The 13,403-nt window shown below is 44.4% G+C and overlaps 1 protein-coding gene across 4 annotated transcripts in view; it reads right to left on the reverse strand.

The window, feature by feature from the left end:
* Positions 1-245: 245 nt before the first annotated feature.
* The window catches only part of LOC140478772 (interleukin-1 receptor accessory protein-like), a 47,740-nt gene continuing 34,582 nt past the window's right edge, over positions 246-13,403 (reverse strand). For all 4 annotated transcript variants that reach the window (XM_072572131.1, XM_072572129.1, XM_072572130.1 and 1 more), the window contains 4 exons: positions 11,281-11,429; positions 10,006-10,149; positions 6,550-6,693; positions 246-3,611 (listed from right to left, as the gene is read on the reverse strand). In XM_072572131.1, coding sequence (XP_072428232.1) covers positions 3,199-3,611; positions 6,550-6,693; positions 10,006-10,149; positions 11,281-11,429 — 850 coding nt within the window. In that variant the 3' untranslated portion in view covers positions 246-3,198. The remainder of the gene's footprint in view (positions 3,612-6,549; positions 6,694-10,005; positions 10,150-11,280; positions 11,430-13,403) is intronic.

The raw sequence follows: 13,403 nt of genomic DNA on the forward strand, positions 1-13,403 counted from the left end.
CACTTGACTAGTGACCCAGAAATAAAGGTTAACACTCTTGGGATGTCAGTTCAAATAACACCAACAGCTGGAGATGTTCAAGTTTGATGCATAAACATGGAATATAAATCTCATCTCAGCAATAACTACTGTCAACTATCACAAAACTCATCTGGTTCATTAATGTCCTTTCAGGAAGGAACTCTGCCATTCTCACTCGGTCCTGATAATTTTATTGCTTAAATTAACACTAAGCTTACACAGTGTTAGCCAATTCGCCGATAGTTTATTAATGCTCTGTGGTGAAACGTAAAAATCAATTAATTGGTTTATTTTACAATTGTGAAGTGAACAAGTAGTGAAATATTTACAGCAAGTCTCAAATTCAACATCACATCTTATAACAAGTAAAATAATAACCCACATTATCAGGCTGCTCCTTGTTTAATATTTCGCGCAGTATTTAATTTTGTGAAGGATTGAGTAAAAATGAATTCATTAAGTTTTGTGACAATACGCAGAGTGAAACCATTTTTGTGGCATTTTTAAAAGAGGTTATGGAAAGTTCACTGTGAACATTAGATTTGTTTGTAAAAACAAGGCTTCCTCAAGTTCACATGGCTGATGAGAATAGCTCGCTTTCCTATAAACCTTGCTGTTGCTGCTGTTTGAACAGTGACTGGATGCAGAGGGCCTTGGTGTTGGAATGACCTGGGATAGCGAAGACAGTGAGGAAGGACTGCTTGCTGATTGTTCCCATTTCTGAAAAGTAAAACTTCCCGTTGAGTTCAGGGTGAGACCTATTTGCTGTTCAGAAAGAGTAATTGGAAGGATTTTTCCATTCAGTATTTTCTGAGCAGGCTTTATCTGAGGGACTGCAGAGATAGCTGTGTATATGATTAATGACTTGGCTGCAACAACAAGAACAGCACAGCAATAGATTTTGTGACACTACGTTTTATCTATTCTCTTTCAAGAATAATCCATGGGCCAAATCACTTTTCTTTCCAGCAGTCAATCTCTGCAGAGAAAGGCATCTTTGTTTTCCTTCCTTTCATGAAGAGTTTGTATTTTGGGGATATTTAAAGGGATACGTACTTCTACATTACTGACTCAGTATGGTAATCGATTATTGCACCTTTATTGAATAGCTGTGGGGGAAATCGGTTAGCTCAGGTGGCTGTTTATGATGCAGAGTGATGCAAAGGCATGGGTTCAATTCCTGTAATAGCTGAGGTTACTATGAAAGACTCTCCACTCCAATCTCTTCTCTCACTTGAGGCATGACGACCCTCAGGTTAAACCACCACCAGTCATCTCTCCATAACATTGGCTTTGGTAGTATAACCAATTGTGTCTTTTTAATAAATATCTTATCTGCCAACTAATCATTTTAATTGTCCATTTTTATAATACGGAAAAGTATTTTTACTTCATACTGTGACCCAAACAGGAGTGAGACTATAGCAACTGTACTCCTCTATCTTGACTGTATGCCACCCTGTCCCAGTTACTACTGTAAATATTAATCTTATTCATCAATAATTTGAATTTGATCTTGAGCAGCTCAATGATAAAGTAGCCCTACTTAGTCCCACCAGCAGATTAGATTTTGCCTATTTCTGGCAGACAATGTGTTCACCTGTCTTTTTGATTATTCAATCAATGTAAAGCCATCAGTTTGATCTCTAGCAGTTCCCCAAGAAAGCTGCCAATTCAACCAGCCACTACTCTTTGTTTTTTTTTTGGGTTCCTTCAACACCGTCACCGGTTTTCTGCCATAAAGTGGAAAGATTCTTACTTTGCGGCTCATTTAAAGTCGTCAAGAAGTTTAATGTCTGTTCCACCATTTCGATTTGAAGCAATTGGCTCAGCTGCCTCTAATACACATTTCCCAGATATAGTCTCACCCACCCCCAACCAAGGTGATGAAGACCACTTCTTGAACTTTAGAACTCATAGAAGCTGCTTGATATTAGAAAATGTTAAAAATCTTCAGTGGACTGGCAATTCAGTCAGAAATTCTGAATCTCCAACCATTTAAAAAAAATAATTACACTGTGATGTATTGAAGTCAGAAGTTTGTGATTTCAAATAAACCTGTTGTTTGGACAATAACCTGTTGTCATGTGACTTCTGACTTTGTCCACTCCATGTGTCAAGTTAGAGATTCAGGAATATAACCATAACTGACCTTTGATTAACGAATCCAACTATTGCCATTCGTCCTTCTCGGCATCCATGAAGAAACGGCACATATTGATTCTGACCTCTTTCAGCAGCCAATACCAAAATACAGTGAATTGTCCACAGAGACAGACACACACAAACTGAGGGACAATTACGGGGGAAACAGGTCAATGGCTCATGATGGGAAAGCATCATTTGCATCCCTCTGCCTTTGTTCTTTTGCTGTTCTTCAGGTCATGCCTGAACTGGCCTGGAAGCCACAGCAGATAGATCAGGAACATCAACTGGAACGCAAGAAGGGGAGGGTTTCTCTGATGCATCCCTCAAGTCTGCACTAGAGCTCCACGCTGTCAAGTCAGGTAAAGGGAAGAACACTCATGATAGCCACATTTTGGTGGAATGTGAAGGTCATTTCCGTCTGAGATGGTTCCTGAATTGAATTAATTTAATAGTCAATGTGAAGAGGCATAGTTCTGAAATCAAACTGGCTCGTTGAATTTCTACCAGCCACCTGTGATTGGACAGAAAACAAATGCCAGCAGGGTTACTGGTCTACCTAGAGACTGGCGAAGGTTGTGAAGTGAGGACATAGAATTGAAAATTCAGGGAGCATGAGACCAAATGCCCTTTAGAAGTTAAACTTCTTCGATAATGCTGCAAAGGGGCAGTTGTCTTGGCAGTGATTGGTAAGACACAGTTTCACTGAGACAGGAGAAGATTGGAATGAAATATGCACTGGACATTTCCACCTCCTCACTCCACTGCCACCAATACGTTGTACATCACAAAGGGTATGATGACAGTTTGAAGATTTGATCTGCAACTTGAGTCCTTTTACTGCTCCCCTGATTTGTACCTTTTCAGAATCTCTGAAAAGGAGCATGGTCAACAGGAAGAATTTTATTGTTAAATATTAAGTTAATATTCAACATATTGAGGATATGACTTCTTCCTTTGTAGAGTATTCAACAACTGTTAAGTCATAGTTTGCTCTTTAATCATGAAGACATCTGTTGGCAATTGCAATCATCAGTTCTCAGAAACAGAATATCTGGGCAATTTTCCATCTTGTAGGAGTGAGTCACAATTGTCAGACACTAACCTCCTGCTCTCTCTCTCGGACCTCTGTGTTTTGCTTTTTGTAGGAAGGGCGACCCGGAGCTGCTTCCAGAATCGGCTCCTGGGATCTTGGGACTTCTCCCCTTCCCACTTGATGGTTGCCGTCACCGCCTTCAGCCTCCTCAGCTCTGGCACATGGTGGACTTTCTTCACTGGGCTGAACTCCACCAGTATAACTCGGATCTGCCCAGTGCTGGCCATGCGTTCAGTGCCAGCCTTCAACTCTAAAAGAGCCTGTGTCCCGTTCACTAGGTAATTCGGGCTCAATACCACCAACAGCCTCCTGCTTTTCCAAATACAAGCCAATGTCTCATCTGTAATGACTAAAATACAAAGCAAAAGGCATTGTCAGGAGAAAGAAATGAAGAATAATAGTCAACATTCACAACAGATCAACACTATGCTCCTTGGCCCACAGAATCTGTGCCAAGCTATCTACACTTATCCTACTTTCTAGCATTTGGCCCGGTGTTTCAACGTTATGATAGAGTTATCGGTAACTTATGCTAAATCACCTTGAACTCTCTGCATGGTTCTGGTCTCCGTAATGTAAAAGGAAAATAGGAAAGTTTGAGGAGAGTGGTGGAATGGCCTAGAGGGACTGAGCAGCCTATGTTCAATCCTATTTTCCCGTGTGCCAGGAGGGCCTGATTTAAGAGCGGATGATACTAACTGAACCAACTCCATTTTGATTTAATCCCCTCCCTCTTTCCCTACCTTCACTGCACTACCCAGGTGAGTACACTGCATGGTTTACTTACTGCTCTGTCATCTTCAATGATCTGTGCCCATAAACACCCAACTCCCTCCACTCCTTCATAATGTTCTTCCAACTAAAGTGCGTCACCTCACATTCATCTGCAATGAACCTTTCCAATGACCTGCTGGAGATCCAAACAGCCCAACTGACAGTTTACAATTCTAAGTTCTGTGTCATCTGTAATCTTTGAAATCATTCTCTGCACACCAAGATCTTGATCATGTATACATTAAGAAAAACATGAGTCCCAAAAACTCCTCCACAAGTCTCCAGCCTGTATCATATCAATCACTCTCTGTTTCCTATCACTCCGCCAACTTTATATCCACCCTTGAAGTAAAACATTGAACAGTACAGTACAGGCCCTTCAGCCCTCGATGTTGCGTCAACCTGTGAAACCAATCTGAAGCCCATCTAACCTACACTATTCCATTCTCATCCATATGTCTATCCAATGACCATTTAAATGCCCTTCAAGTTGGGCGAGTCTACCACTGTTGCAGGCAGTGCATTGAGCACCCCTACTACTCTCGGAGTAAAGAAGCTACCTCTGACATCTGTCCCATATCTATTACCCCCTTAATTTAAAGCTATGTCTCCTCATGCTAGCCATTTGAGGGAAAAGGCACTCGCTGTCTACCAACATACATTCTAACATACCAAACTCTGACAATGTTAGAAATGCCAAGTGTCAAATGGAATGTAAGTCATACCTACCTTTGTACAATTTAAACCTTTTTGATGATAATCTCTGCATTGTTAAACAATAAAATAATGGGGTGGTGGTTAGCACTGCTGCCTCACTGCACCAGGGTCCCAGGTTCGATTCCAGCCTTGGGTGACTGCGTGTGTGGAGTTTGCACATTTTCCCTGTGTCTGCGTGAGTGCGCTCCGGTTTCCTCCCACAATCCAAAGATCAGCTCAGGCGAATTGGTCTGGCTAAATTGCCCGCAGTGTTAGGTGCATTAGTCAGAGGGAAATGGGTCTGGGTGGGTTACTCTTCGGAGGGTGAGTGTGGACTGGTTGGGCTGAAGGGCCTGTTTCCACACTGTAGGGAATCTAATCTGAAAAAAAAACACAACTAAAGATGCCAGAGATCTGAAACAAAAACAGAAATTGCAGGCAAAACTCAGCAGGTCTGGCAGCATCTCTGGGAAGAAAGCAGAGTTATTGTTTTGAATCCAGTGGCTCTTTTATCAGAACTAATCTGCTTTCTTCCCACAGACGCTGCCAGACTTGCTGAGTTTCTCTAGCAATTTCTGCTTTCATTTCAGATCTTTGCTTATTTGTTGGAGTAAGCTTTATACGAAATGAACTCATTTTTCTTTGCTGACCAAAGATACCCGTCTAGGAACTGTTTCCTGTATCAAAATTGATACAGACTGACTCACATACAATTGGGCTTATCATCAGAAGTTGCTGGAAAAGCTCAGCAGCTCTGGCAGTGTCTGTGAAGAGAAAACAGAGTTAACGTTTCGGATCCAGTGGCCTTTCCTCAGAACTGCGACCGTTCCATCATTTACCAGCTGAATGTTTACCAGGTTAATGTTGGAAGCTGATGTTTACCCTGAACTGATATAGTTGCAGCCCACATGAGTAAAACAGCACAGACAAGGGAACAATTCTGTGTTTTCTGGAAGTGTGTGAATGGTTTAGATGGCAACACATTGAGTGGTTAGGGAAATGGAACAGACATTCAACAGGCCTCTTTGTATCATGACTAGAAGCTGCCAGTCACAACCACTGGAGTTTTCTGGGCAGAAGTCAACATGTTTGGTACGCTTGCCTTTATTGGTCAGTGTATTGAGTAAAGGAGTTGGAAGGTCAGCTAGTGGCTGTATAGGATATTGGTTAGACCACTTTTGGAATACTGCATGCAATTCTGGTCTCCCTGCGGTAGTAAAGATGTTACTAACTTGAAAGGGTGCAGAAAGGATTTTCGAAGATGTTGCTGGGTTTGAAGTTTTTGAGCGATAGACCACAGGCTGAATATGCTGGGGCTATTTTCCCTGGAGCATCAGGGGCTGAGGGGTGACCTTATAGAAGTTTATAAAATCATGAGGGGCATAGATTGGGTGAGTAACCAGGACATTTTTCCTCAAGTCAGGGAGTGGAAAACTAGAGGGCACAGGTTTAAGGTGAGAGGGAAAAGATTTAAAAGGGACCTAAGGGGCAACTGTCATGCAGAGGGTGGTGTATGTATGGAACAAGCCGATAGAGAAAATAGTAGAGGCTGGTACAAACACAGCATTTAAAAGGCATCTGGATGGGTATATGCATAGGAAGGGCTTAGAGGGATATGGGCCAAATGCTGGCATACAGGAGTAGATCAGTTTGAGATATCTGGTCGGCATGGACGAGTTGGACTGAAAGGTCTGTTTCTGTGCTGTACAACTCTAATTCTAGTCACCTTTGAGATGTGGAGAATAGAGGGAAAAGGCTAGAGGAGTATAGGAGCTCCGGTAAAAATACCAGGTGACATCGAAAGATTCTATACATACTCCCACCGGGTAAACTATCCCGGTCATAGATGCAGATTTTGTATCCGTATTCGTTTTCCAAAACGGATTGCAGTGTGGTGAGGACAAATTCCTCCTCTTTGGAATTCCTCGCGTATGACATGTAGACATCGAACTCCTTCCCGTCTGGAATAGCACAAGAGAAAAGAGGCAGAGAGAAACACTTCAATGTGAATGTCTTGTGACAGCCTCACTTCCATCTCCCAGTCAGTTACATGCACAGTGTATAAACAACAGACTGGGTGGGTCACTGAATCTAGTAATCCACAGCCACAGCCACGGAGCATTAATCCCGAGGAGATCGAAGAACAAGGACCCCCTGAGGTTTTAATATTGTAAAAGGTTAACGGAGGGAATACAGCAGCCCAGGCAAAAGGGAGGACTGCAGATGCTGGAAACCAGAGTCGAGATTAGAGTGGTGCTGGAAAAGCACAGCAGGTCAGGCAGCATCCAAGGAGCAGGAAAATCAACATCGTGATGAGGGACTGCCCTATCCCCCCCAATCCAGGAACTCCCCACATACATTCGAGACACCACCTGTGCCCTCCACCTCCTCCAAGACTTCCGTTTCTCTGGCCCCCAATGCCTCATCTTCACCATGGATATCCAATCCCTCCACACCGTGACATCGAACACTTCTTCCGCCGCCTCCAATTTTACTTTCACAATCAGGACTCCCGCCCATCTTCTGAGGACCCCTTACTCGCCTCCAACACACCCCATCCACCTGGACACCCCGCGCTGGCCTATGACCTGCCCTCGATTTCTTCATTACCAATTGCCGCCTCAACCTGTCTACCCCCTTCCCTTCTCCAATCTCGCACCCTCACAATGTGCATCCCTCCAATCCCTCTGCTCCAATCCCGACCTCACCATCAAACCAGTGGACAATGAGGTGCAGTGGTAGTTTGGCGCACTCACCTCTACACCGCTGAAGCCAGACATCAACTCTAAGACACCACCTCCTACCGCCCCCTCAATCATGACCCCACCCCCCCATCATCAAACCATCATCTCCCAGACCATACAGAACCTCATCACCTCAGGAGATCTCCCATCCACAGCTTCCAACCTCAGTCTGGGAACCCCGCATCTTCCGATTCTACCTCCTTCCCAAGATCCACAAGCCTGACCACCTTGGCCAACCCATTGTCTAAGCCTGCTCCTGCCCCACCAAACTCATCTCAACCAACCTCACTACTGTCCTATCCACCCCCCCCCCCCCCAAGTCTAGGAACTCCCCACATATGTTCAACACACCACCCACGCCCTCCACCTCCTCCAAGATTTTCATTTCCCTGGTCCCCAACACCTCATCTTCACCATGGATATCCAATTCCTCTACACCTCCATCTGCTATGACCAGGGCGTCCAAGCCTTCCGTTTCTTCCTCTCCCGCTCTCCCGACATTCCCAACAGTACCCTTCCACTGACACACTCATTCGTTTGACTGAACTCGTCCTCACCCTCAACAATTTCTCCTTTGAATCCTCCCACTTCCTCCAGATCAAAGGGGTAGCCATGGGCACACGTATGGGCCCCAGCTATGCCTGTCTCTTTGTTGGCTACATAGAACAGTCCATCTTCCATAATTACACCGGCACCACTCCCCACCTCTTCCTCTGCTACATTGATGACTGCATTGGAGTCACCTCGTGCTCCCGCGAGGAGGTTGAGCAGTTCATCAACTTCAACACATTCCACCCTGACCTTAAATTCACCTGGACCATCTCTTACACCTCCCTCCCCTTCCTGGACCTCTCCATCTCCATTAGTGACGACCGACTTGACATCGACATTTTTTACAAACCCACCGACTCCCACAGCTACCTGGATTACACCTCTTCCCACCTATCTCCTGCAAAAATGGCATCCCATATTCCCAATTCCTCCACCTCCGCCATATCTGCTCCCAAGAGGACCAGTTCCACCACAGAACATACCAGATGGCCTCCTTCTTTAGAGATCGCAATTTCCCTTCCCATGTGGTTGAAGATGCCCTCCAACGCATCTCATCCACATCCTGCACCTCCGCCCTCAGACCCCACCCCTCCAACCGTAACAAGGACAGAACGCCCCTGGTGCTCACCTTCCACCCTACCAACCTTCACATAAACTAAATCATCCACCGACATTTCTACCACCTCCAAATGGACCCCACCACCAGGGATATATTTCCCTCCCCATCCCTTTCCGCGTCCCGCAAAGCCCGTTCCCTCTGTGACTACCTGGTCAGGTCCACGCCCCCCAAAAACCCACCCTCCCATCCTGGCACCTTCCCCTGCCACCGCAGGAACTGTCCCCTGCGCCCACACCTCCTCCCTCACCTCCATCCAAGGCCCCAAAAGCAGTCTTCCACATCCAAAGTTTCACCTGCACATCCACCAATATCATTTATTGTATCCGTTGCTCCCGATGCGGTCTCCTCTACATTGGGGAGACTGGGCGCCTCCTAGCAGAGCGCTTTAGGAAACATCTCCGGGACACCCGCATCAATCAACCACACTGCCCTGTGGCCCAACATTTCAACTCCCCCTCCTGTTCCGCCAAGGACATGGAGGTCCTGGGCCTCCTTCACCGCCGCTCCCTCACCACCAGATGCCTGGAGGAAGAACGCCTCAACTTCCACCTCAGAACACTTCAACCCCAGGGCATCAATGTGGACTTCAACAGTTTCCTCATTTCCCCTCCCTCTGCCTCACCCCAGTTCCAACCTGCCAGCTCAGCACTGTCCTACCTGTCAATCTCCCTTCCCATCTATCCGCTCCTCCCTCCCCTCCGACCGATCACCTCCATCTCCATCCCCACCCCCATTCACCTATTGTACTCTTTGCTACCTTCCCCCCACCCCCCCTTTATCTCTCCACCCTGGAGGCTCCCTGCCTCTATTCCTGATGAAGGGCTTTTGCTCAATATGTCGATTTTCCTGCTCCTCGGATGCTGCCTGACCTGCTGTACTTTTCCAGCACCACTCTAATCTAAAATACAGCAGCCCATACAGTTCTGAAGAGGAGTCATTCCAGACTCGAAACATTAACTCTATTTCTCTCTCCATAGATACTGCCAGACCTGCTGAGTTCCTCCAACACTGTGGGTTTGTTTCAGGTTTCCAGCATCCACAGTATTTTGCCCTTATTACTGCACAGAGGTTAGACAGCAGGGAACATGATGGACATTAACAGCCCTATACTAGGATGAGGAAAGAGCGAACATACTGGTTAAAGTACCCACACTCGGGGACAGGCTCTGGGTCACTTTGGTCTGCCAAATGTCAGCTGAACAGCCATCACTTTTGGGGAGAGTGTTGGATGTCAGTGGGAATAAAGCTTGCACACTCCCCAGTTTCCTGAATTCACTATGAGAATTCTGAGCTCGACTCACGGGTTCACCATGCCACACACACAGCTCAACAATTCTCCTACCGCCGGCTTCCCTCACCTCCCACCGTCTCGTCGGCGCCAAAGTACAGTCGGTAGAGCAACACGATCTCAATCCACCAGAAGTGGTAGACAATGATGGAAGCGACCAGGATCGATAGTGCAACTCCAAAGGCGCATCCAAGTTCAATTGTATAACTAGGAGCTGGGAGCAGGTGAAAAACGATGGAAGAAAAATCTTGTTAGAAGGAAAACAAAACTACAAACATAGCACCTTTAATATCCCCAGAACATCCAAAATATCTTTGAAACTCATACAATTCAACTAAACCTAATGCCAAAAGCAGTAAAAAGATTAGTCCAAGCTTTTATTCATTCACTATGCGGTCTTGGCTCTCTCAGTAAAAAATTATTGCCTTTCCCTAATGGTCCAGGGGGCAGTTAAGGGTTAACCATATTGTTGTGTGCCTGGACTCACATGTAAGCCAGACCAGGTACAGACAACATCATTTTCCCTTCTACCTTCTTAACGGATCTCTGAATAAATTTTACAAATGGTGCTGCACATATCAGATCTCATTGTCTAGGACCTTCATCTCTCATCAATCCTCCAAACTTCAAACTCTGTCCTTTATCTCACAGTCCTCCAGCCTCCACTCAATCCTCCCAAAGCTTCTCATTGTGTTTAGATTGATCATTCCTCAAACGGAAATGTTATCTCGGTTTCCTCTCCCCGGGTGCTGCCAGAGAGCTGTGGGACCTTTTACCTCGACCGGAGGGGGCAGACAGGATGACAGTTTAGCTTTCTGCCTGAAAGATGACAGTGCGGCACTCCATCCCTGCTGATCTGTGGACAATATGGTGGCTCAGTGGTTAGCACTCAGAGTCCCAGGGACCTGGGTTCGATTCCAGCCTAAGGTAAATGTTCTCTGTCTGCATGGGTTTCCTCCAGGTGCTCTGGTTCTTCCCCCCCCGCCCCCCACAGTCTAAAGATGCGCAGATTAGGTGGATTGGTCGTGCTAAATTGCCCACAGTGTCTAGGGACATGCAGGCTAGGTAGACTAACCATGGGAACTGCAAGGTTACAGGGATAAGTGGTTGGAATGCTCTTTGGAGGGTCTCACAGACTCAATGGGCCAAATGACCTCTTTCCGCACTGTAAGAATTCTATGATTTTAAAGATGTGCTTATGTCCTTGGAATGGAACTTGAACCATGATCTTTTCTCATGTGGCAAGAGCCTAAGAAGACTTCACTAGAAATATTTCAGGCAATGAATCAGACTAAATCCAGTAGAGGGCTAAGATCCCTCGCACGCTTGAATAAAGTTTGAATACCTTTCCAGGCTAAAGTCACTTGTACACTGGTCAGGCCTTTGCGGTTTTGCCCAAAGCAGGTGTAGTTCCTCTGGAGGTCACTTGAGGTCACAGGTTTGAAGCTTATTGTGTTTGTAATGATTTTGTCCTTGAGTTGCAACAACTCTTCACTGCAACAAAAAGTGAGAATTGAGTTTCCTGGTATTTACCAAGTCAAGGCTTCAAACCTGCTTCTTTTTCCTCTGCATCATGTAAACTATAAACAACTCATGATGCATTTTGGATTTTGAACAAGTGGCATGTGTGTTTTGATTTGTGAACACGAGAAGGTTTAGTCACTAACTTGTCAGTATTACTGGGGCTACAATTTTAAAATCAGTATGTGTCAAAGAACACAAATGATGGAAGCCCTCCCAGAGTGATTATGCAAATTTATCTTTATTTTAATCTAATTTTAGCTGCATTTCTTTTGTGTAATAAAATTCGCTTTTATTGTTAAAACCAAATCTGTGTATACGTTTCAGGGAAAGAGCGTCTTGTGAAATAAAAAAACACACAATTGTTAAGGCCAGATTTCAGTCTGCGATCGGATTTGTTCAGTAATAACCATCAGCTGGGATCATAGCAAAGTATAGTTGGAGAGATGAGAAGATAAATAACCAGATAATGGGTTTCTGGTAATGTTGGTAGCAAGGTAATTACATAAAAGTTAGAGTTAATAAGTTACTTCTTTCTTTATAATAATTTTTGATAAGCCTCATGTTACTTTGAGATATCTTGTAGATGTATTTTATATCCAGTTAACTTCCTTAAGTCACCATTACATAGGTAGTGAATTTGTGAATGAAATTTTACAAATAGAATTAAGCTCAGACAAACACAGATCCTTTACATCCACCTGAACAAGACGATGCTGCTTCAATTTAACGTCTCATTGAAACAAGTACCTCTCAGCGTTACATTCCTGCATTGATGTAGCTACTTTTATTATCTATTTAAGGCCTGAAATAAAACATTGACCCATGATATTCTGACACAGAAAACACAGCTACCAAATAAACAGCATTCTCCTTGCAGACTTTTTATAGAACATGTGCTTTGAGTAATACAGACACACAGCACGGAAACAGACCCTTTGATCCAACCAGTCCATGCCAACCATAATCCCAAACTAAATTAGTCCCACTTGCTTGTGCTTGGCTCATATTCCTCTAAACATGTTTTATTCATTGCTTGTTTAAATGTCTTTTAAACATTGTAACTGTACCTGCATCAACCACTTCATCTGGAAGTTCATTCCACACATACACCACTCAAAAAAATTGCCCCTCTTGTCTTTTTAAAATCTTTCTCATCTCATCTAACGTATATGCCCCCTAGTCTTGAAATCCCCCACCCTAGTGAAAAGACACCTGCCATTCACCTTATCTTTGTCCCCTCATGATTTTATAAACCTCCAGTTAAGGACACCTTTCAACCTCCTCGGGCTCCAGTGAAAAGTGTCCCAGCCTATCCAGCCTCTCCTTATCAATCAAACCCTCCATTCCTGGCAAATCTCTTCTGAATTCTCTCCACCTTAATAATAGCCTTCCTATAGCAGGGAGACCAACCCTGTACCCAGTATTCCAGATGAGGCCTCACCAACATCACCACCAATTGCTTTGAACACTGAAACAATTGTTTGTTTTTGTTGTTTTGCAAGGATTATGAACGTTTTTTTAAGACAGCGTGTTCTATCAAAGCCCTAAAAACATTTGACTTTGGGGCAACCTAACTAGAAAGCAATCACAACACCACAGGCTTTTGCACATATATCAGTCTTTGGTAGAACAAAACAAAGTATTGCTGAAAAAAGGACCCATTTTGTCCAAGACTTCCATCTTGTATTCATCAAGAGAATTCACTAGAAATTGCATTGATAAGGAGGAGAACAACATTTTTATGAAAAAAGAACTATACTTTGTGATGTTTATTCTACGATCACCAAAGGTAAACAAAGGTAATTTTTGGATTTGTGGTCACAAACGTGACATTTCAGTGAATCACACTCTCACTAAAGGTTACTTGCAGGGCTTTTTATCACAAGGTAACACAGTGCAATTAGAGTATAGGCCACGCACCTTCCATCCACAAACAAACTTTCT

This window comes from Chiloscyllium punctatum, chromosome 6 (assembly GCF_047496795.1).
Source record: "Chiloscyllium punctatum isolate Juve2018m chromosome 6, sChiPun1.3, whole genome shotgun sequence".
Taxonomy (NCBI): domain Eukaryota; kingdom Metazoa; phylum Chordata; class Chondrichthyes; order Orectolobiformes; family Hemiscylliidae; genus Chiloscyllium; species Chiloscyllium punctatum.